Source organism: Salmo salar, chromosome ssa18 (genome assembly GCF_905237065.1).
Source record: "Salmo salar chromosome ssa18, Ssal_v3.1, whole genome shotgun sequence".
Classification (NCBI taxonomy): Eukaryota; Metazoa; Chordata; class Actinopteri; order Salmoniformes; family Salmonidae; genus Salmo; species Salmo salar.
In genome coordinates this window covers 78088675-78111323 of record NC_059459.1, presented here as the reverse complement: position 1 = coordinate 78111323, position 22649 = coordinate 78088675, and the positions used below count along the sequence as shown (strand labels likewise).

General features: G+C 42.8%; 2 protein-coding genes across 5 annotated transcripts in view; both read right to left on the bottom strand.

Annotated features, from left to right (window-relative positions):
• Positions 1 to 1631: 1631 nt before the first annotated feature.
• LOC106578104 (zinc finger protein OZF) overlaps positions 1632 to 22649 on the bottom strand; it is a 43687-nt gene continuing 22669 nt past the window's right edge. The window contains exons 1-3 of one of the 2 annotated variants that reach the window (XR_006760260.1): positions 9359 to 10299; positions 3555 to 3618; positions 2544 to 2909 (exon numbers count right to left, since the gene is read on the bottom strand). Coding sequence is in view for 1 of the 2 variants with exons in the window: in XM_045700524.1 (XP_045556480.1) it covers positions 2068 to 2909 (842 nt within the window). In the remaining variant the exon portion in view is untranslated. Of the gene's footprint in view, positions 2910 to 3554; positions 3619 to 9358; positions 10300 to 22649 lie in introns of those variants that run through there. The other variant, XM_045700524.1, reaches the window with a different exon arrangement.
• On the bottom strand, positions 10292 to 17804 carry LOC106578102 (zinc finger protein 629). Of its 3 annotated transcripts, none has more exons than XR_006760263.1 (3): positions 17202 to 17804; positions 10581 to 12375; positions 10292 to 10528 (listed from the first exon to the last, which is right to left on the bottom strand). XR_006760263.1 is itself a non-coding variant. In XM_014156697.2 (2 exons), the coding sequence occupies exons 1-2, from the start codon at positions 17380 to 17382 to the stop codon at positions 11237 to 11239; spliced, it is 1320 nt and encodes a 439-aa protein (XP_014012172.2). In that variant the 5' UTR covers positions 17383 to 17804; the 3' UTR covers positions 10292 to 11236. The 3 variants fall into 3 exon arrangements, 1 of the variants encoding a protein (XP_014012172.2); XR_006760264.1 differs by having other exon boundaries at positions 10633 to 12375; XM_014156697.2 differs by having other exon boundaries at positions 10292 to 12375.

Below are 22649 nucleotides of genomic sequence, written 5' to 3'. Positions count from 1 at the left end.
TCTCTCTCTCTCCCTCTCTCTCGCCCTCTCTCTCTCTCTCCCTCCCTCTCTCCCTCTCTCTCTCCCTCTCTCTCTCTCTCCCTCTCTCTCTCTCTACCGCACCTGCTGTCTCTAACTCTGAATGATCGGCTATGAAAAGCCAACTGCCCTTTACTCTTAAGGTGCTGACTTGTTGCACCCTCGACAACTACTGTGATTATTATTATTAGATCCTGCTGGTTATCTATGAACATTTGAACATCTTGGCCATGTTCTGTTATAATCTCCACCCGGCACTGCCAGAAGAGGACAGGCCACCCCTCATAGCCTGGTTCCTCTCTAGGTTTCTTCCTAGGTTCCAGCCTTTCTAGGGAGTTTTTCCTAGCCACCGTGCTTCTACACCTGCATTGCTTGCTGTTTGGGGTTTTAGGCTGGGTTTCTGTATAAGGACTTTGTGACATCTGCAGAAGTAAACAGGGCTTTATAAATCAAATCAAATTTTATTAGTCACATATGCCGAATACAACAGGTGTAAACCTTACAGTGAAATGCTTACTTACAAGCCCCTAGCCAACAATGCAGTTAAAAGCATACAAATAACAAATAAAAGTAACAAGTAGTTGAAGAGCAGCAGTAAAATAACAATAGTGAGACTATATACAGGGGGTACTGGTACAGAGTCCATGTGCAGGGGCACCGGTTAGTCCAGGTCAAAATGCATTTTATATATTGATCTTTTGGGAGATACTGATTTACTTCATTTTTCCTAGAGGGGATTTTAGAAACACTTAAAATAAGGGCTGTGTTTCATGTAGACTTACCCTGGCATGATAACTGTCTCGGGCAAGGAGAATTTTATCAATATACTTGCCTGTATTTACCCCCCCCCCATCCCAAACGAAACGCTAATTAGCTGCTAATGAGGCTATCATACAGAACTACAAATGCCTTACCTCTGGTTTAACTATCTAATGTTAGCTACATTTAGTAATGAATAAATTGGCTACATTATTTCACATAATTGTCAATTTAATCAATCTTGGGAAGTTGTACATTTACACAATACATGTTATCTACCTAGCTAGCTCATGGTCTAGCTAGTTAGCAACATTAGCCTGGCTAGATGGCAAAATTAGCCGTCTATCTATTCATTTAAATGCATGAGAAATTCATAAACTAGTTTAGCTTTCTTTGGCTTTTATAAACCAACAGTCTAGCTTACTAGTTAACCAGCTTGCTAACTTAGATGGTTGAAGCTAGGCATTCTTGATAATGTTTGTGTCTGTTGGGTGGTTAGCCTACTTCAAGTACTTGTAGCTAGCTGTTTCAGAGATTGACTGCTTAGCATCCTCTGAGTCAAAAGTGTGGTTACTTTACTGCAGGAAAACATTGATCTGTTTGCTGTTACAATCTGGCCAGCAGATCATAAGTATAGCCAGTAGGCAATAGGGATGGGGGAAACATCTATCCAGATACATATCGCAATATTTTCTTTGGACGATATTATATCGATACTCTGACTCCAAGTATCGATTTGTAAAAAAAATTAGAAAGTGTATATATATATTTGTTTTGCTAGTTGGCTGTACCAGCACCAAAACTCAAGTATGTTTCAACCTATAGCTCGTTACTTTTTAAATAGGGAGCCAACATGTTTTCAGCACTTTTATTTCCATGATCAAAACACATTTTCTGATGCTCTCTTGTCTCTCTGCAGGAGACATATAGGGAGTAATATGGTTATGAACATCAAATAGCAATAACATCACAATATCGAATCGCAATACAGATAATGAATGAGCAGCATTAGGTCTGAGTTGATGAGAAATACTCTTGGAAAAATGGAAAGAGATATTTTCTGGAATTATATTTCCTAACATCAGCTGCCCTTTATCACCATGAGAGACATTCCTAATCAAAAGATCAGATATTAGAAACAGGAATGAAGAGAACAATTCTACAGACTTTGAACAGCAGACCTGTGCATTTCCTACAATCCTCTGTACTGTTTGATAATTACCTCATCATTCAAATCAAACTTTATTTACAGAATGTTTTCAACATTAACATTTACCAGTTTCTGCATGGTTAGGTTCTGCTTGAGACCGACACTTCTCCTGTGTGAGTCCGTATATGTGCAGTTAGGTGCTCTTTGCGAATGAATCCTTTACCACAGTAATCACAGCTAAATGGTTTCTCTCCTGTGTGAGTCAGTATGTGTCTCCTTAAGTCCCCTTTCTGATTGAAGCTTTTACAGCAAAAATTACAGCTAAATGGTTTTTCTCCTGTGTGAGTCAGGATATGTCTCCTTAGGTCCCCCTTCTGAATAAAGCTCTTCCCACAGTCACCACAGCTAAAAGGTTTCTCTCCTGTGTGAATCCTCATGTGCATGGACAGATTTCCTTTTTGTTTGAAGGTCTTGCCACAAAAGGAGCAGGTGCAGAGTTCCCCCATTGGTGGGTTCAGATCCAATTGTGGGCTGGGATCCAATTGTGGGCTGCTATCAAGTGCTACTGGGTCGCTGCATATAGCTGAACTGTGGCTGTAGGCATTGTTCTGATTATCTGGAGGACCACAAGGAATGTTGAAACTCTTTAGGTGGGTCACAGTGCCAAAAGGTTTGAGATCCACTGGTTTAGAGTCACTCTCTCTGTTCTCCACAATCTGGGTTTGGCGAAGAGTCAAGGACTGAACTGGGTCCTCCTGATCACATTCACTTTTCACACAAGGAGGAGTGAAATTGAACTCTATGATATCGGCCTCCAGCCCTTGAAGTTGCTCTTCCTCCTGACTGCTCCTGAGTTCCACCTGTTCCTCTTTAATCTGTGTGAACTTGGGGTCCTTCTGTCCCAGACTGGGGCTCCACTCCTGCTCACAGTGCTGCTGCTCAGGGGGAACCTCCTCTTCAGAGTCAGAGAGCTGCAGGGAGTCTGGAGAGAAGGAGAGGAGGTGCACACACTTGAATCATACATTTGAATGATAGATTTCTAAGATCTAAACAGCCTTTAGACTGAGACTGTATCTCTTTAGACGTGCCTCAGTTCAGGTAGTTAGGGCCAGCTTCTAGACAGACATTGTATCTCAGTCTAGCAGTAATAAACTAACCCACTGTGTAAAGTACATACAGCCTGTGCCTGTTTGGCAATGCTTTTCCCCCATTGGAGGGTATATCAGTGGTCAGGTCTGATAATAATGCTTAGTTTGCTGATTGGTGCCAAGGAAATTATTCAATCCAATTATTACATGCCACCACCCCCCTCCAATTCAAAACCTAACACACACACACACACCATACACACACACACACACACACACACACACACACACACACACACACACACACACACACACACACACACACACACACACACACACACACACACACACACACAGTACCAGTCAAAAGTCTGGACACACCTACTCATTCAAAGTTTATTTGTATTTTTACTATTGTCTACATTGTAGAATAATAGTCAAGACATCAAAACTATGAAATAACACATATGGAATCATGTAGTAACCAAAAAAAGTGTTAAACAAATCAAAATATATTTTAGATTTTTAAAAGTAGCCACCCTTTTCCTTGATGACAGCTTTGCACTCTTGGCATTCTCTCAACCAGCTTCATGAGGTAGTCACCTGGAATACATTTCAAATAACAGGTGTGCCTTGTTAAAAGTGTATTTGTGGAATTTATTTCCTTAATGCGTTTGAGCCAATCAGTTGTGTTGTGACAAGGTAGGGGTGGTATACAGAAGATGGCCCTATTTGGTAAAAGACCAAGTCCATATTGTGGCAAGAACAGCTCAAATAACCAAAGATCTCTTTTGTATTTTCCTAGGATATGAAGCCCATGTCGGGACTTGCCAGACAGTGACGCTAAAGTGAGTGACTCTTCAGTGTAGCCTAGAGAATCGCATCGTTAAGAGAGATGTTAATTTGTCTCCTTAATTTGCATACTGTTATGCTTTTTGGAGTGTTTTTTCCATGTCTAGATGTCATTTTGTCATTAGTCACTGCGCTCTGTAGAGTTGCTATTTTCTCGAGTTTTCTCATGTCAATTAACTCGTGACATTCCTGCATTACTTATTATATTAATTTAACCAACAAATACGATAGTCAGTTTAAAAAGCTTAAGGGTACACGACTGTGTACATACAGTGCCTTGCGAAAGTATTCGGCCCCCTTGAACTTTTCGACCTTTTGCCACATTTCAGGCTTCAAACATAAAGATATAAAACTGTAATTTTTTGTGAAGAATCAACAACAAGTGGGACACAATCATGAAGTGGAACGAAATTTATTGGATATTTCTAACTTTTTTAACAAATAAAAAACTGAAAAATTGGGCGTGCAAAATTATTCAGCCCCTTTACTTTCAGTGCAGCAAACTCTCTCCAGAAGTTCAGTGAGGATCTCTGAATGATCCAATGTTGACCTAAATGACTAATGATGATAAATAGAATCCATCTGTGTGTAATCAAGTCTCCGTATAAATGCACCTGCTCTGTGATTGTCTCAGAAGTCCGTTTAAAGCGCAGAGAGCATCATGAAGAACAAGGAACACACCAGGCAGGTCCGAGATACTGTTGTGGAGAAGTTTAAAGCCGGATTTGGATACAAAAAGATTTCCCAAGCTTTAAACATCCCAAGGAGCACTGTGCAAGCGATAATATTGAAATGGAAGGAGTATCAGACCACTGCAAATCTACGAAGACCCGGCCGTCCCTCTAAACTTTCAGCTCATACAAGGAGAAGACTGATCAGAGATGCAGCCAAGAGGCCCATGATCACTCTGGATGAACTGCAGAGATCTACAGCTGAGGTGGGAGACTCTGTCCATAGGACAAGAATCAGTCGTATACTGCACAAATCTGGCCTTTATGGAAGAGTGGCAAGAAGAAAGCCATTTCTTAAAGATATCCATAAAAACTGTCGTTTAAAGTTTGCCACTAGTCACCTGGGAGACACACCAAACATGTGGAAGAAGGTGCTCTGGTCAGATGAAACCAAAATCGAACTTTTTGGCAACAATGCAAAACGTTATGCTTCGCGTAAAAGCAACACAGCTCATCACCCTGAACACCCTATCCCCACTGTCAAACATGGTGGTGGCAGCATCATGGTTTGGGCCTGCTTTTCTTCAGCAGGGGCAGGGAAGATGGTTAAAATTGATGGGAAGATGGATGGAGCCAAATACAGGACCATTCTGGAACAAAACCTGATGGAGTCTGCAAAAGACCTGAGACTGGGACGGAGATTTGTCTTCCAACAAGACAATGATCCAAAACATAAAGCAAAATCTACAATGGAATGGTTCACAAATAAACATATCCAGGTGTTAGAATGGCCAAGTCAAAGTCCAGACCTGAATCCAATCGAGAATCTGTGGAAAGAACTGAAAACTGCTGTTCACAAACGCTCTCCATCCAACCTCACTGAGCTTGAGCTGTTTTGCAAGGAGGAATGGGCAAAAATGTCAGTCTCTCGATGTGCAAAACTGATAGAGACATACCCCAAGCGACTTACAGCTGTAATCGCAGCTACAAAGTATTAACTTAAGGGGGCTGAATAATTTTGCACGGCCAATTTTTCAGTTTTTTATTTGTTAAAAAAGTTTTAAATATCCAATAAATTTCGTTCCACTTCATAATTGTATCCCACTTGTTGTTGATTCTTCACAAAAAATTACAGTTTTATATCTTTATGTTTGAAGCCTGAAATGTGGCAAAAGGTCGAAAAGTTCAAGGGGGCCGAATACTTTCGCAAGGCACTGTATCTGGCTGTGTTGGCAAAATCACGACATATCCCAACGAGCCAGTGGATCTCAAAACTGAACTTGGATCCGCGTTAAGTAGCAATCCTTCGCCACCGTTGTCTTACGACAGATATCTCAAAACAAAACGTCATTTTCATGTTTCTTTCCAGCGAATGTCTTATTGTATAACTAGCAAATTCGTTTTGAAGTTGAGGGTGCAGTATATTTATGAAGTTTGCCAATGAGGATGAAAACTAGCATAGTTCAGCTAGCCAGCTAGTTTAGCTAGGGAAACCCAGGGAAAACAACCTTGGGACATGATATAGCTGGGTGCACACGCGCACTAGGCTAATTCAGGAGAGATTGTTGTTTTTATACCCTGATATCAGGAGCTGGCGTTGAAATGTTCGATTAAAAAATTAATAGACAAACAAATAAATCAGTTGACTTATATTTAAGGAGAGAAAATAGATAGTAGAGGTCAACCGATTAATCGGAATGGCCGATTTAATTACGTCCGATTTCAAGTTTTCAATAACAGTCGGTAATCGCCATTTTGGGACACCGATCATGGCCGATTACATTGCACTCCACGAGGAGACTGCGTGGCAGGCTGACTACCTGTTATGCGAGTGCAGCAAGGAGCCAAGGTAAGGTGCTAGCTAGCATTAAACATATCTTATAAAAAACAATCTTAACATAACCACTAGTTAACAACACATGGTTGATGATATTACTAGTTTATCTAGCCTGTCCTGCGTTGCATATAATCGATGCAGTGCCTGTTAATTTATCATTGAATCACAGCCTACTTCGCCAAACGGATGATTTAAAAAGCCCATTCATGAAAAAAGCACTGTCGTTGCACCAATGTGTACCTAACCATAAACATCAATGCCTTTCTTAAAATCAATACACAAGTATATATTTTTAAACCTGCATATTTAGTTAATATTGCCAGCTAACATGAATTTCTTTTAACGAGGGAAATTGTGTCACTTCTCTTGTGTTCTGTGCAACAGAGTCAGGGTATATGCAGCAGTTTGGGCCGCCTGGCTCGTTGCGAACTGTGTGAAGACTATTTCTTCCTAACAAAGACAGCCAACTTCGCCAAACGGGGGATGATTTAACAAAAGCGCATTTGTGAAAAAAAGCACAATCGTTGCACGACTGTACCTAACCATAAACATCAATGCCTTTCTTAAAATCAATACACAGAAGAATACATTTTTAAACCTGCATATTTAGTTAAAAGAACCTGTCAATATTAAACTAGGGAAATTATGTCACTTCTCTTGCGTTCATTGCACGCAGAGTCAGGGTATATGCAACATTTTGGGCCGCCTGGCTCGTTGCGAACTAATTTGCCAGAATCTTACGTAATTATGACATAACATTGAATGTTTTGCAATGTAACAGGAACATTTAGACTTAGAGATGCCACCCGTTAGATAAAATACGAAACGGTTCTGTATTTCACTGAAATAATAAATGTTTTGTTTTCGAAATGATAGTTTCCGGATATGACCATATTAATGACCAAAGGCTCGTATGTCTGTGTGTTATTATGTTATAATTAAGTCTATGATTTGATAGAGCAGTCTGGACTGAGCAGTGGTAGGCAGCAGCAGGCTCGTAAGCATTCATTCAAAAAGCACTTTCCTGCGTTTGCCAGCAGCTCTTCGCAATGCTTCATGCATTGCACCGTTTATGACTTCAAGCCTATCAACTCCCGAGATTAGGCTGGCAATACTAAAGTACCTATTAGAACATCCAATAGTCAAAGGTATATGAAATACAAATCGTATAGAGAGAAATAGTCCTATAATAACTACAACCTAAAACTTCTTACCTGGGAATATTGAAGACTCATGTTAAAAGGAACCACCAGCTTTCATATGTTCTGAGCAAGGAACTTAAATGTTAGCTTTTTTACATGGCACATATTGCACATTTACTTTCTTCTCCAACACTTTGTTTTTGCATTATTTATACCAAATTGAACATGTCTCATTATTTATTTGAGACTAAATTGATTTTATTGATGTATTATATTAAGTTAAAATAAAAGTGTTCATTGTTCATTCAGTATTGTTGTAATTGTCATTATTACAAATATATATATATATAAAAATCGGCCGATTAATCGGTATCAGCTTTTTTTGGTCCTCCAATAATCGATATCGACGTTGAAAAATTATAATCGGTCGACCTCTAATAGATATACAATCCCGAAATCAGCTGTAACTGTCAATAAATAGTCAAACAAAGCTTAAAACGATGTTTGGATGAACCCCGAATATGAATGGTGAAGTCGCTTCCGGACACGATAGACTCCTCTTCCTCACCACTATTAGCAACTACTTCAACTATCAATAAGGCAGAGCTACCTTAAACTATCTCTATCCCTCTCGTCGTTGTGTTGTGCAGACTACATTTCTCTCTCATGCGGTTTCATATGATCTTTGTGTGTATCCGCCTCTGTCTCTGGCCGGAAAGAACAGGCACAATGGATTATGGTCATTGTAGTTAATTACCACGTTTCTGCACTGAACTACGTCACAGATGAAGAGGCAAAGTGAGAGGGTTTACTCCGCCCAAAATTTGTCCTCGAAAATAAGAACACGAAGTGAGGAATTTTTGTTTTGAGGTCAATGAGTGTCGAATTTGGTCAACAACAGATTGAATTGCTATTTTGATACGTGACTTTTATTTGACCTAATAGAAGTGTTGACATGGTTATGTTGTTACAAAATGCAATGATACGCAATGATTCGGTTAATAGCTCAGCACTACTTTAATTTATTTTTCAAGAAAATGTTAATGTTTTAATAAAATACATAATTTGGAGAACAAAAATCACTTGTGGCAATTAATATCTTGCAGTAAACTGTAAATAAGTTGAATCTCATGAGAAGATGTTTAAAGGTGTCATGTTGTCCACTTAGAAGACTGTCTGGATCATATAGACCATATCCAAAACAACTAAACAATACACTGAATTCCTAAATGTTCAGACATTTAGATTGTAAAATAACGTCTTTCTCAGAGAAGATGGAAACTCGAGTCGCACTTAAGTTGCAAAGAAAATGTAAGGGGGCGGCAGCACCCCTACTTCGCCCGGCTATGCCAGAGGCCACCCAAAATAAAGCTCATTCAGCAAAAATGTTGAACAAGGAAGGCCTGGCTGGTTCCTTTCTCTATTTGGCTGGCTAATCTACATCCACTGAGTAGTATTTGGTGTTTTCACAGATTCCTAGTAATTACTACACGTGCTTAATTAAGTCCCTTTTTTTTTGAACCGACAACTTTACGCTGTGCCCTTTGAACTGGGCACCTGGATCACGCCCGGTGTTGTACCGAAAAGCCCCCCCCCTCGCGTGAACAGACCATTCAGACCGTTTATCCTTCATTGCTGCAACTTGCCCTGCTAGGATTGTGGCAGGGGGGGAGCTTTCGGCACAACACCGGGAGGCTGCCCAGCTCCAAATCGAATGCAATCAACTTTCAGCCGATGCAAAACACGCGTAAACAGGCGTCCGGGCGGGATTAATCGAACCCCCTCAATGTTTACCGCTCATTAGGGGATGAAGCAAGCTATCGGTAGATCCACATACGAACCTATTCTACATAGTTTTATGTCTGGTGTGATCCGCAGCAGGCTCCGTAGCCGATCATTCTCCTCCTGGTATTCCACTACAATTTTCTCTACTTCCCCGAAAATCTCCACAGCAGCCGCCGTTAAACGATCATTTAAAAACACACTCAACAACTGTAGTTTATACATTTTAAGTCGAATGAGAGTTGGGTAGTATGTTCAGATCTGTCAATGGGTCTTTCTTTACTCCAATTCTTACTTCCGTGTTTTAATCAAGGAATCTTAGAAAATACGTTGTGCTATTGGCTGGCGAACCCGGAACCACACAACAGCGCTGCCAGCTGGATGGGAGTTACTACTGTGGAAGGCAGCGTACATAATCAATGATTCATCAGGAGTCGACTGTTTATCATTACTCTACACAGCATTACATCAATAATCATGAATGAGCAGCATTATGTCAGAATTGACGAGAAATACTTTTGGACAAATGCAAGGAGACCTTTTCTGGAATTTTATTTCATTTCATGTATCGATAACATCAGTCCGACTATTATCTCATCACCCTGAGAGACATTCTGAATCAAACGATCAGATATTCCTATTTGTAATGATATAAAAACATGATAAAGACTTTGTACAGCTTGTCCATGCCTTTATCTCTTCAAGGCTTGACTACTGCAACGTACTCTTCAACAGGATCCCTGTCAGGAGTCTCCAGAACTACAACACAGTCTTCACCAGGATCCCTGTCAGGAGTCTCCAGGACTACAACACAGTCTTCACCAGGATCCCTGTCAGGAGTCTCCAGGACTACAACACAGTCTTCAACAGGATCCCTGTCAGGAGTCTCCAGAACTACAACACAGTCTTCACCAGGATCCCTGTCAGGAGTCTCCAGGACTACAACACAGTCTTCACCAGGATCCCTGTCAGGAGTCTCCAGAACTCAACACAGTCTTCACCAGGATCCCTGTCAGGAGTCTCCAGGACTACAACACAGTCTTCACCAGGATCCCTGTCAGGAGTCTCCAGGACTACAACACAGTCTTCACCAGGATCCCTGTCAGGAGTCTCCAGGACTACAACACAGTCTTCACCAGGATCCCTGTCAGGAGTCTCCAGAAGCTCCAGTACTTCCAGAACAGCCCTGCCAGAATCCTGATGAGAGTGCGGAAACACCATCACATCACCTCCATCCTGGCATCTCTGTACTGGCTCCCCATCTCAACACCACCACATCACCTCCATCCTGGCATCTCTGTACTGGCTCCTCGTCTCAACACCACCCCATCACCTCCATCCTGGCATCTCTGTACTGGCTCCCCATCTCAACACCACCACATCACCTCCATCCTGGCATCTCTGTACTGGCTCCCCGTCTCAACACCACCACATCACCTCCATCCTGGCATCTCTGTATTGGCTCCCCATCTTATTCCAGACTGAATTAAAAACCCTCCTGCTGACTATTCATGGTAATATCCCTCCTGCTGACTTTCCAGTGTATTCATGGTAATATCCCTCCTGCTGACTTTCCAGGGTATTTACGGTAAAAACCCTCCTGCTGACTATTCATGGTAATATCCCTCCTGCTGACTTTCCAGTGTATTCATGGTAATATCCCTCCTGCTGACTATTCATGGTAATTTCCCTCCTTGTCCATGTCCCTTGTAGCGTCATCTGTGTAATTGTTTCCATTAATATATATTTTGGGGGTTTTCATTTTATGCACTTTGAGATTATTCTGTATAATTAAAAGCGCTTTACAAATGTAATCAATTATTACTTATTATTATTATTATTATTACAGCAGACCTGTGAATTTCCTACAATACTCTGTACTGTTTGATTTGAATAATGAGGTAATGATCAAACTTCATTTACATTCAAATATCTATTTATCTGAGACCCACAGTATGAATGGTCTGGAGTTGCTTTCCTTTCCTATGAGTGTTGTCCACATCCTGTCTTTTTATTCCCATCTTCTGACTGAAGATTTTCTTTCTCCTGTCTGTTTTTCTCTCTTTGTGGATATTGTCCATATGCTTCAGTAGATGAGTCTTCCGAGTGAATCTTTTACCACAGACTGAGCAGCCATGTTGTTTTTCTCCTGTGTGAGTCTGTCTATGTTCACTTAGGTGCTCCTTGCGATTGAAGCTTTTCCCACAGTCACCACAGCTAAAAGGTTTCTCTCCTCTGTGAATGCGTATATGCCTGGTAAGGTGCTCCTTACGATTGAAGGTTTTCCAACAGTCACCACAGCAAAATGGTTTCTCTCCTGTGTGAATACTCATGTGCCTGGACAGATGTCCTTTTTGTTTGAAGGTCTTTCCACAAAAGGGGCAGGTGCAGGGTTTCCCACCGTGACAGAGTCGGACATGGGCCTTCAGTTTACAGGTGGAGTTATAGAGTTTTCTGCAGAAGAGGCATTCACCGGGTCTCTTCCTGGTGTGAGTCACATGCCTCTGCAGGTCAGCTTTCAGAGCAAATGTTTCACCACAGTCACGGCAGTGGTGAGTTTTTCTAGATGTGCTGGGTTTGAAACACTGTTTTTCCATTGGTGGGTTGAGATTCAACAGTGGGCTGGGATCCAATGGTGGGCTGCTGTAAAGTCCTACTGTGTAGCTGCTTACAGCTGAACTGTGGCTGGAGGCATTGTTTTGATTATCTGGAGGGTCACAGGGAATGTCCAGACCCCTTAGGTGGGTTACAGTGCCAAAAGGTTTGAGATCCACTGGTCTAGAGTCTCTCTCTCTGTTCTCCACAGTCTGGGTTTGGGGAAGAGTCAAGGACTGAAGTGGGTCCTCCTGATCACATTCACTTTTCACACAGGAAGGAGTGAATGTGGAGTCTTTGGTATCAAAGAGCCCTTGAAGCTGCTCTTCCTCCTGACTGGTCCTGACTTCCTCCTGTTCCTCTTTAATCTGTGTGGGCTCTGGGTCCTCCTGCCCCAGACTGGGGCTCCACTCCTGCTCACAGTGCTGCTGCTCAGGGGGAACCTCCTCTTCAGAGAGAGAAAGAGAGAACTGCAAGGAGTCTGGAGGGAAGGAGAGCAGCATAAGTTATTTAAGTTATTTAGACATCATTGTTGGGGTCATTTCAAAAGGTGAACTGAAATTCAAATTCTATGATTGTAAGACTAGAATCTATTTTCAATTACTTCCTTATAATGTGAAGAAAATAAGCTATTTAGTAAATAAAAACAAAAAAAAACATGTTTGAATTGGTTCAATAACGTGTGTTATTGTAGGTTTATAACCTGCTGTGTCCAGTCTGTTGGTGACTTGAATACCCAGTTGTATAATGGTAAAATGACTGTGGCATGGCTCTGCATTACAGTGGATAACTTCCCATTGTGCTGGAGCTAGACCACCTGCCTGTACAACCAAGGGTGAACAATAAACCAGATACTCCAGACGTTGTCACTGCCATAAATGTGTTTCCACTTTGGATATTGGTTTCATATTTGGATTTCCCTTGTCAATCTCTCTTTGACAGGAGATCCTAGGATGATGAAAGTGATATGTCTAGAATCAGAAGATGGTAGAGAGCAAGCTACACCCTTTGTTTTTGAGTTAAGTTCTGTTTCCATAAAGTGACTTTACATTGGTTTCAATGGGGGAATGTTTGCACTCTTGGCTAAGGGACCATCTTACAAGTGCCATCTGCAGAACCTGGTGTTTACAGAAAAAAAAAGTTTGTCTTAATCACAGGTTGGTGGCACCTTAATTGGGGAGGACGGGCTCGTAGTCTAAGGTACTGCATCGCAGTGCTAGCTGTACCACTAGAGATTCTGGGTTCGAGTCCAGGCTCTGTCACAGCCGGCCGTGACCGGGAGGCCCATGGGGCGGTGCACAATTGGCCCAGTGTCATCTGGGTTAGGGGAGGGTTTGGCCGGCAGGGATATCCTTGTCTCATCACGCACTAGCGACTCCTGTGGCGGGCCGGGCGCAGTGCACGCTGACCAGGTCGCCAGGTGTACGGTGTTTCCTCAGACACATTGGTGCGGCTGGCTTTCGGGTTGGATGTGCATTGTGTCAAGAAGCAGTTGGGTTGGTTGGGTCGTGTTTCGGAGGACGCATGGCTCTCGACCTTCGCCTCTCCCGAGTCCATACGGGAGTTGCAGCGATGAGACCAGACTGTAACTACCAATTGGATACCACGAAATTGGGGAGAAAAAGGGGTTAAACATTTTAAAAAAAAGATTTCCTAATTTAAAGTTCACTGATTTTAAAATAATATTTTGGGATTTTTTTTTAATAGCTTAATATCCACATGTGCAAAAATATCTACTGACAAGTACTGTCCTTGTTTGAATTCCTTCTAACATGAATTTAAGATATTTAGCTCTAAAACTCTGGAATTTTGACATGCCCGAAGAGTATATTACGTTCAACAATCTATAGAACATTTTGCCAAACAAACAAGATATTTTCAATATTCATGTTTATATTTTTCAATATTCATAAATTATGTGTAAGAAATGTTTTATCGAAGTAAAAATGCTACTCATATTACAGAGCAAGTGGTAAAGCATTATGACACCAATTTTTGCCTTGTAACAAAAACAAAGATGAAACATTATGGTGTCTTAAAGGAGGCCTGGGTGTCTTACAGTAAGGGAAAAAAGTATTTGATCCCCTGCTGATTTTGTACGTTTGCCCACTGACGAAGAAATGATCAGTCTATAATTTTAATGGTAGGTTTATTTGAACAGTGAGAGACAGAATAACAACAAAAAAAGCTAGAAAAACGCATGTCAAAATGTTATAAAATGATTTGCATTTTAATGAGGGAAATAAGTATTTGACCCCTCTGCAAAACATGACTTAGTACTTGGTGGCAAAACCCTTGTTGGCAATCACAGAGGTCAGATGTTTCTTGTAGTTGGCCACCAGGTTTGCACACATCTCAGGAGGGATTTTGTCCCACTCCTCTTTGCAGATCTTCTCCAAGTCATCAAGGTTTCGAGGCTGACGTTTGGCAACTCAAACCTTCAGCTCCCTCCACAGATTTTCTATGGGATTAAGGTCTGGAGACTGGCTAGGCCACTCCAGGACCTTAATGTGCTTCTTCTTGAGCCACTCCTTTGTTGCCTTGGCCGTGTGTCTTGGGTCATTGTCATGCTGGAATACCCATCCACGACCCATTTTCAATGCCCTGGCTGAGGGAAGGAGGTTCTCACCCAAGATTTGACGGTACATGGCCCCGTCCATCGTCCCTTTGATGCGGTGAAGTTGTCCTGTCCCCTTAGCAGAAAAACACCCCCAAAGCATAATGTTTCCACCTCCATGTTTGACGGTGGGGATGGTGTTCTTGGGGTCATAGGCAGCATTCCTCCTCCTCCAAACACGGCGAGTTGAGTTGATGCCAAAGAGCTCCATTTTGGTCTAATCTGAGCACAACACTTTCACCCAGTTGTCCTCTGAATCATTCAAATGTTCATTGGCAAACTTCAGACGGGCATGTATATGTGCTTTCTTCAGCAGGGGGACCTTGCGGGCACTGCAGGATTTCAGTCCTTCACAGCGTAGTGTGTTACCAATTGTTTTCTTGGTGACTATGGTCTCAGCTGCCTTGAGATCACTGACAAGATCCTCCCGTGTAGTTCTGGGCTGATTCCTCACCGTTCTCATGATCATTGCAACTCCACGAGGTGAGATCTTGCATGGAGCCCCAGGTCAAGGGCGATTGACAGTTCTTTTGTGTTTCTTCCATTTGCGAATAATCACACCAACTGTTGTCACCTTCTCACCAAGCTGCTTGGCGATGGTCTTGTAGCCCATTCCAGCCTTGTGTAGGTCTACAATATTGTCCCTGACATCCTTGGAGAGCTCTTTGGTCTTGGCCATGGTGGAGAGTTGGGAATCTGATTGATTGATTGCTTCTGTGGACAGGTGTCCTTTATACAGGTAACAAGGTGAGATTAGGAGCACTCCTTTTAAGACTGTGCTTCTAATCTCAGCTCGTTACCTGTATAAAAGACACCTGGGAGCCAGAAATCTTTCTGATTGAGAGGGGGTCAAATACTTATTTCCCTCATTAAAATGCAAATCAATTTATAACATTTTTGACATGTGTTTTTCTTGATTTTTTGGTTGTTATTCTGTCTCTCACTGTTCAAATAAACCTACCAAATTATAGACTGATCATTTCTTTGTCAGTGGGCAAACGTACAGAATCAGCAGGGGATCAAATACTTTTTTCCCTCACTGTAAAGGAAGCCTGGGTGTCTTAAAGGAAGCCTGGGCATGGTCCAAATCTCACACATGTTCAAACTTCAATTAATTATTTGTCAATTATGCTAAGATACAAATGTAGAATATATGTCAGCAATCCTTCCTCCAAAGGACCCTTCTTTTGATATTTTTTTGTTGTTGTAAAAATTCAAAAGATCAGGGTCCTGTTTTGTGAGGAATCACCTGAATGCAGCATGGATGAGGTGGTGGTGGTGGGGGGGGATCTGATTCTGGACACATTCCGTTGGACTCAGAGAGCCATTGACGAGAGAACTCAGAATATCCAAAGTGAAAACGAATTGACGGCAGTTGTTGTTGCGTGCTATTTGTTCTACACCTCCTGTGAGAATTAAAAATGGGTTGCTAGTTTGGCCCAACCTAGTCTACAAGCAAGCTAGCTAATAGCTCAACATTTAACTTTACAGTAAAAAAAAAAAAAAATCACAGATGAAAGGGGAAAAACAATCATTTTTGGTAAAACTACAACAGAATTATAGCTACATTCAAATCTTTTGATATTGTGAAACTATTGTGCTTATTGTTGTAAATGGAATTACTGTGAATAAAAAAATTAACAACCAAATCACTTCCTGGTTTTAGTGACGCTGACCATGCACAGGAAAAAGTAAAAAAATTACGTATGTGTTTGAATAGAGATCACTGAATCCCTAAAAACACTGTATTATTAATAGTGACGGGAAACCGAGGCTTTCTGAAGGCTTCGGCACTTTCACCAAATTGTTCTGGAAAACGATTCATTTCTCAGAGCTTCATTACCTGTTAACAACAGCGGAGGCTGGTGGGAGGGGCTATAGGAGGACAGGCTCATTGTATTGGCTGGAATATAATTTATGGAGCGGAGTCAAACGTGGTTTCCATACGTTTGCTTTGTTCAATACAGTTCCATATACTCCATTCCAGCCATTACAATGAGCCCGTCCTCCTACAACCCCTCCTAGCAGCCTCCTCTGGTTCACAATGCACATTAATAACATCTGCTTGTCAGCAATGAATAGCAGCGTCTGATTATGAGATGTTTTTTTTTTTCTCAAATTGTTTTCTTCAAAACTCCATAGCTCAGTGGTAAATCGTTGGCTTTAGTAGCTCATAAATCAGCTGGAATACCAGGTTCACATTTTACATTATCCTTCCCTTTTATGCCTTCGAAAACGGAATCCATGGCATTACATTGGATGCTTAAGACAGAAGCTTATACTATACTATACTAAATAAAATACTTGGAAAAACAGTACATAGTGTGATTTCGCATAGATGATTTAGAAATGTGTTTGAAATATAGGGATTTGACTGCATACCCTAACATCGCCGACTGTTCCAGAGTTCCCTATTGTACCTGCTATGATACCAGTCAGGTGAAACGTTTTATAACAAAATCCTAACTATACCTGTAACTACGGTGTCCAGTAGAGGTAAATATTTAAAAGCAGCTTGGATTCGAAGAAAGCGCACTTATTTGAAAAAGCACGTGATCAAACGAAGCGACGTCTTTCTGATCAATTGATACACGCATCGGTACAACTGCTTTGCGGTTTTGACGCATGCCTCGAAGGCTCCGGTATCAAACGTACAGCACAAATTATGAATTGAGTAGAACTGAACGCACCAGTTCGACATAGTTGTATCTCTGGTGTAATATGCTCTGGTGTGATCCGCAGCAGTCTCCGTAGCCGATCATTCTCCTCCTGGTATTCTACTACCGTTTTCTCAACTGCACCGAAAATCTCCACAGCAGCCGCCGTTAAACGCTCATTTAAAAACACATGTAACAATTGTAGTTTAAACATTTTCAGTCGAATGACAGTTGAGTAGTCTATTTAGTAGAGTCAGTAAGTCTTTACTCCACACAAGCTTGAACGCAAAATCAAAACAAAGACTTCTATGACACAAGTAAGAATGAAGTACTTCCGGGTCACGGATTTGTTGAATCTTTCAGAATAAGTGTCCCATCCTGTATACTTTGTAAATAATTAGGGCAAATATTATGTAAAATGTGAACAGTTATCCATATATTGTATGCTGCTTATCATATAAGACATTACTTGATTTATGTGTTTATGTTTTTATGTGGTGAATCGGTTGTGGTTGTGTTTCAATACAGACATTATAACCTTCGCCTACACAGAAGGTAAATAAAATAAAAAATAAAAACTCCTGTGGTGTATACTTAAAGGAAAACTCCACCCTAAAACGATATTTTGGTATTTTTTTCATTAGTCCATCGTTGCCATAGTCCCAAAATGTTTTGCTTATCAGCAATCAAGTTTTCAAGATACTTTCAAAATACAGAAATCCTCTCTGTATGATGCATTTTGCACACATCACCCCATAATTACGAAGCGAAAACAGATTTTTGATACTTTTTGCAAATGTATTAAAAAACAAATACCTTAATTACATAAGTATTCAGACCCTTTGCTATGACACTCTAAATTGAGCTCAGGAGCATCCTTTTTCCATTGATCATCCTTGAGGTGTTTCTACAACTTGATTGGAGTCCACATGTGGACTTTCAATTGATTGGACATGATTTGGAAAGGCACACAGCTGTCTGTCTATAAGGTCCCACAGTTGACAGTGCATGTCAGAGCAAAAACCAATCCATGAGGTCGAAGGAATTGTCCTTAGAGCTCCGAGACAGGATTGTGTTGAGGCACAGATCTGGGGAAGGGTACCAAACATTTCTGCAGCATTGAAGGACCCCAGGAACATAGTGGCCTCCATCATTCTTAAACGGAAGAAGTTTGGAACCACCAAAACTCTTCCTAGAGCTGGCCGTCCAGCCGAACTGAGAAATCGGGGGAGAAGGGCCTTGGTCAGGGAGGTGGCCAAGAACCTGACGGTCACTCTGACAGAGCTCCAGAGTTCCTCTGTGGAGATGATAGAACCTTCCAGAAGGACAACCATGTCTGCAGCACTCAACCAATCAGGTGTGTAAGGTAGAGTTGCCAGATGGAAGCCCACTTGGAGTTTCCCAAAAAAATCACCTAAAGGACTCAGTACATGAGAAACAAGATTCTCTAGTCTGAAGAAACCAACATTGAACTCTCTGGCCTGAATGCCAAGCGTCACGTCTGGAGGAACCTGACACCATCTCTACGGTGAAGCATGGTGGTGGCAGCATCATGCTGTCGGGATGTTTTTCAGTGGCAGGGACAGACTTGGGCAAAGGTTCACCTTCCAACAGGACAATGACCGTAAGCACACAGTCAAGACAACACAGGAGTGGCTTCGGGACAAGTCTCTGAATGTCCTTGAGTGGCCCAGCCAGAGCCCGGACGAACATCCCTGGAGAGACCTGAAAATAGCTGTGCAGCGACGCTCCCCATCTAACATGACAGAGCTAGAGAGGATCTGCAGAGAAGAATGGGAGAAACTCACCAAATATAGGTGTGCCAAGCTTGTAGCGTCATACCCAAGAAGACTCGAGGCTGTAATCGCTCCCAAATTGCTTCAACAAAGTACTGAGTAAAGGATCTGAATACTTATGTAAATGAGATATTTCAGTTTATTTTATAAATGTGCAAAACATTCTAAAAAACAGTTTTTGCTTTGTCATTATGGGGTATTGTGTGGAGATTGATTTAAAAAACAACAATTTAATCCATTCTAGAATAAGGCTATAATGTTACAAAATGTGGAAAAAGTCAAGAGGTCGGAATACTTTCCGAATGCACTGTATATACATCTTTTAAAAATATATTTTCCTGTATTTTTCACTAACCCTACCACCCCTCCCCTAATTGGAGTAAACTAATGAACAACACCACTTAGGCTTCTACTTCCAGCTTATACATACTATATACATTTTACGGACACAATCCATTTTACAAAAGTTATATTTTGTTTGTTTTTACTCCTATCCTTCACCTCTCCCATCTATTTCTGATTTTTATTTAAATAGGCAAGTCAGTTAAGAACAAATTCTTATTTAGAATGAAGGCCTACCAAAAGGCAAAAGGCCTCCTGCGGGGACGGGGGCTGGGATTAAAAAGAAATAAAATATATAGAAGACACATCACGACAATAGAGACAACACAACACTACATAAAGAGAGAACTAAGACAACAACATAGCAAGGCAGCAACACATGACAACACAGCATGGTGGCAACACAACATGACAATATGGTAACAACGCAACATGGTAGCAGCACAAAACATGGATGACATTATTGGGCACAGACAACAGCACAAATGGCAAGAAGGTAGAGACAACACCACATCACACAAAGCAACCATAACGAATGTCCATCCATTTACATTTACGTCATTTAGCAGACGCTCTTATCCAAAGCGACTTACAAATTGGTGCATTCACCTTATGATATCCACTGGAACAACCACTTTACAATAGTACATCTATATATTTTGTTTGGGGGGGGTTAAAAGGATTACTTTATCCTATCCCAGGTATTCCTTAAAGAGGTGGGGTTTCAGGTGTCCTTCAGGTGGGGATTGACTCCGCTGTCCTGGCGTCGTGAGGGAGCTTGTTCCACCATTGGGGTGCCAGAGCAGCGAACAGTTTTGACTGGGCTGAGCGGGAACTGTACTTCCTCAGAGGTAGGGGGGCCAGCAGGCCAGAGGTGGATGAACGCAGTGCCCTTGTTTGGGTGTAGGGCCTGATCAGAGCCTGAAGGTACGGAGGTGCCGTTCCCCTCACAGCTCCATAGGCAAGCACCATGGTCTTGTAGCAGATGCGAGCTTCAACTGGAAGCCAGTGGAGTGTGCGGAGGAGCGGGGTGATGTGAGAGAACTTGGAAAGGTTGAACACCAGACGGGCTGCGGCGTTCTGGATGAGTTGTAGGGGTTTGATGGCACAGGCAGGGAGCCCAGCCAACAAAGAGTTGCAGTAATCCAGACGGGAGATGACAAGTGCCTGGATTAGGACCTGCGCCGCTTCCTGTGTGAGGCAGGGTCGTACACTGCAAATGTTGTAGAGCATGACCCTACAGGATGGGGTCACCGCCCTGATGTTAGTGGAGAACGACAGGGTGTTGTCCAGGGTCAATCCAAGGCTCTTAGCACTCTGGGAGGAGGACACAAGGGAGTTGTCAACCGTGATGGCGAGATCATGGAACGGGCAGTCCTTCCCCGGGAGTAAGAGCAGCTCCTTCTTGCCGAGGTTCAGCTTGAGGTGGTGATCCGTCATCCACACTGATATGTCTGCCAGACATGCAGAGATGCGATTCGCCACCTGGTTATCAGAAGGGGGAAAGGAGAAGATTAATTGTGTGTCGTCTGCGTAGCAATGATAGGAGAGACCATGTGAGGATATGACAGAGCCAAGTGACTTGGTGTATAGCGAGAATAGGAGAGGGCCTAGAACTGAGCCCTGGGGGACACCAGTGGTGAGAGCACGTGGTGCGGAGACGGATTCTCGCCATGCCACCTGGTAGGAGCGACCTGTCAGGTAGGACGCAATCCAAGAGTGAGCCGCGCCGGAGATGCCCAACTCAGAGAGGGTGGAGAGGAGGATCTGATGGTTCACAGTATCAAAGGCAGCAGATAGGTCTAGAAGGATGAGAGCAGAGGAGAGAGAGTTAGCTTTAGCAGTGCGGAGAGCCTCCGTGACACAGAGAAGAGCAGTCTCAGTTGAATGACCAGTCTTGAAACCTGACTGATTTGGATCAAGAAGGTCATTCTGAGAGAGATAGCAAGAGAGCTGGCCAAGGACGGCACGTTCAAGAGTTTTGGAGAGGAAAGAAAGAAGGGATACTGGTCTGTAGTTGTTGACATCGGAGGGATCGAGTGTAGGTTTTTTGAGAAGGGGTGCAACTCTCGCTCTCTTGAAGACGGAAGGGACGTAGCCAGCGGTCAAGGATGAGTTGATGAGCGAGGTGAGGTAAGGGAGAAGGTCTCCGGAAATGGTCTGGAGAAGAGAGGAGGGGATAGGGTCAAGCGGGCAGGTTGTTGGGCGGCCGGCCGTCACAAGATTTCATCTGGAGAGAGAGGGGAGAAAGAGGTCAAAGCATAGGGTAGGGCAATGTGAGCAGGACCAGCGGTGTCGTTTGACTTAACAAAAGAGGATCGGATGTCGTCAATCTTCTTTTCAAAATGGTTGACAAAGTCGTCCGCAGAGAGGGAGGAGGAGGATGATTCAGGAGGGAGGAGAAGGTGGCAAAGAGCTTCCTAGGGTTAGAGGCAGATGCTTGGAATTTAGAGTGGTAGAAAGTGGCTTTAGCAGCAGAAACAGAGGAAGAATATGTGGAGAGGAGGGAGTGAAAAGATGCCAGGTCCGCAGGGAGGCTAGTTTTCCTCCATTTCCGCTCGGCTGCCCGGAGCCCTGTTCTGTGAGCTCGCAATGAGTCGTCAAGCCACGGAGCAGGAGGGGAGGACCGAGCCGGCCGGGAGGATAGGGGACAGAGTCAAAGGATGCAGAAAGGGAGGAGAGGAGGGTTGAGGAGGCAGAATCAGGAGATTGGTTGGAGAAGCATTGAGCAGAGGGAAGAGATGATAGAATGGAAGAGGAGAGAGTAGCAGGAGTGAGAGAGCGAAGGTTGCGACGGCGCAATACCATTTGAGTAGGGGCAGAGTGAGTAGTGTTGGAGGAGAGCGAGAGGGAAAAGGATACAAGGTAGTGGTCGGAGACTTGGAGGGGAGTTGCAGTGAGATTAGTAGAAGAACAGCATCTAGTAAAGATGAGGTCAAGCGTATTGCCTGCCTTGTGAGTAGGGGGGGACGGTGAGAGGGTGAGGTCAAAAGAGGAGAGGAGTGGAAAGAAGGAGGCAGAGAGAAATGAGTCAAAGGTAGACGTGGGGAGGTTAAAGTCACCCAGAATTGTGAGAGGTGAGCCATCCTCAGGAAAGGAACTTATCAAGGCGTCAAGCTCATTGTTGAACTCTCCAAGGGAACCTGGAGGGCGATAAATGATAAGGATGTTAAGCTTGAAAGGGCTGGTAACTGTGACAGCATGGAATTCAAATGAGGAGATAGACAGATGGGTCAGGGGAGAAAGAGAGAATGTCCACTTGGGAGAGATGAGGATTCCAGTGCCACCACCCCGCTGGCCAGATGCTCTCGGGGTATGCGAGAACACGTGGGCAGACGAGGAG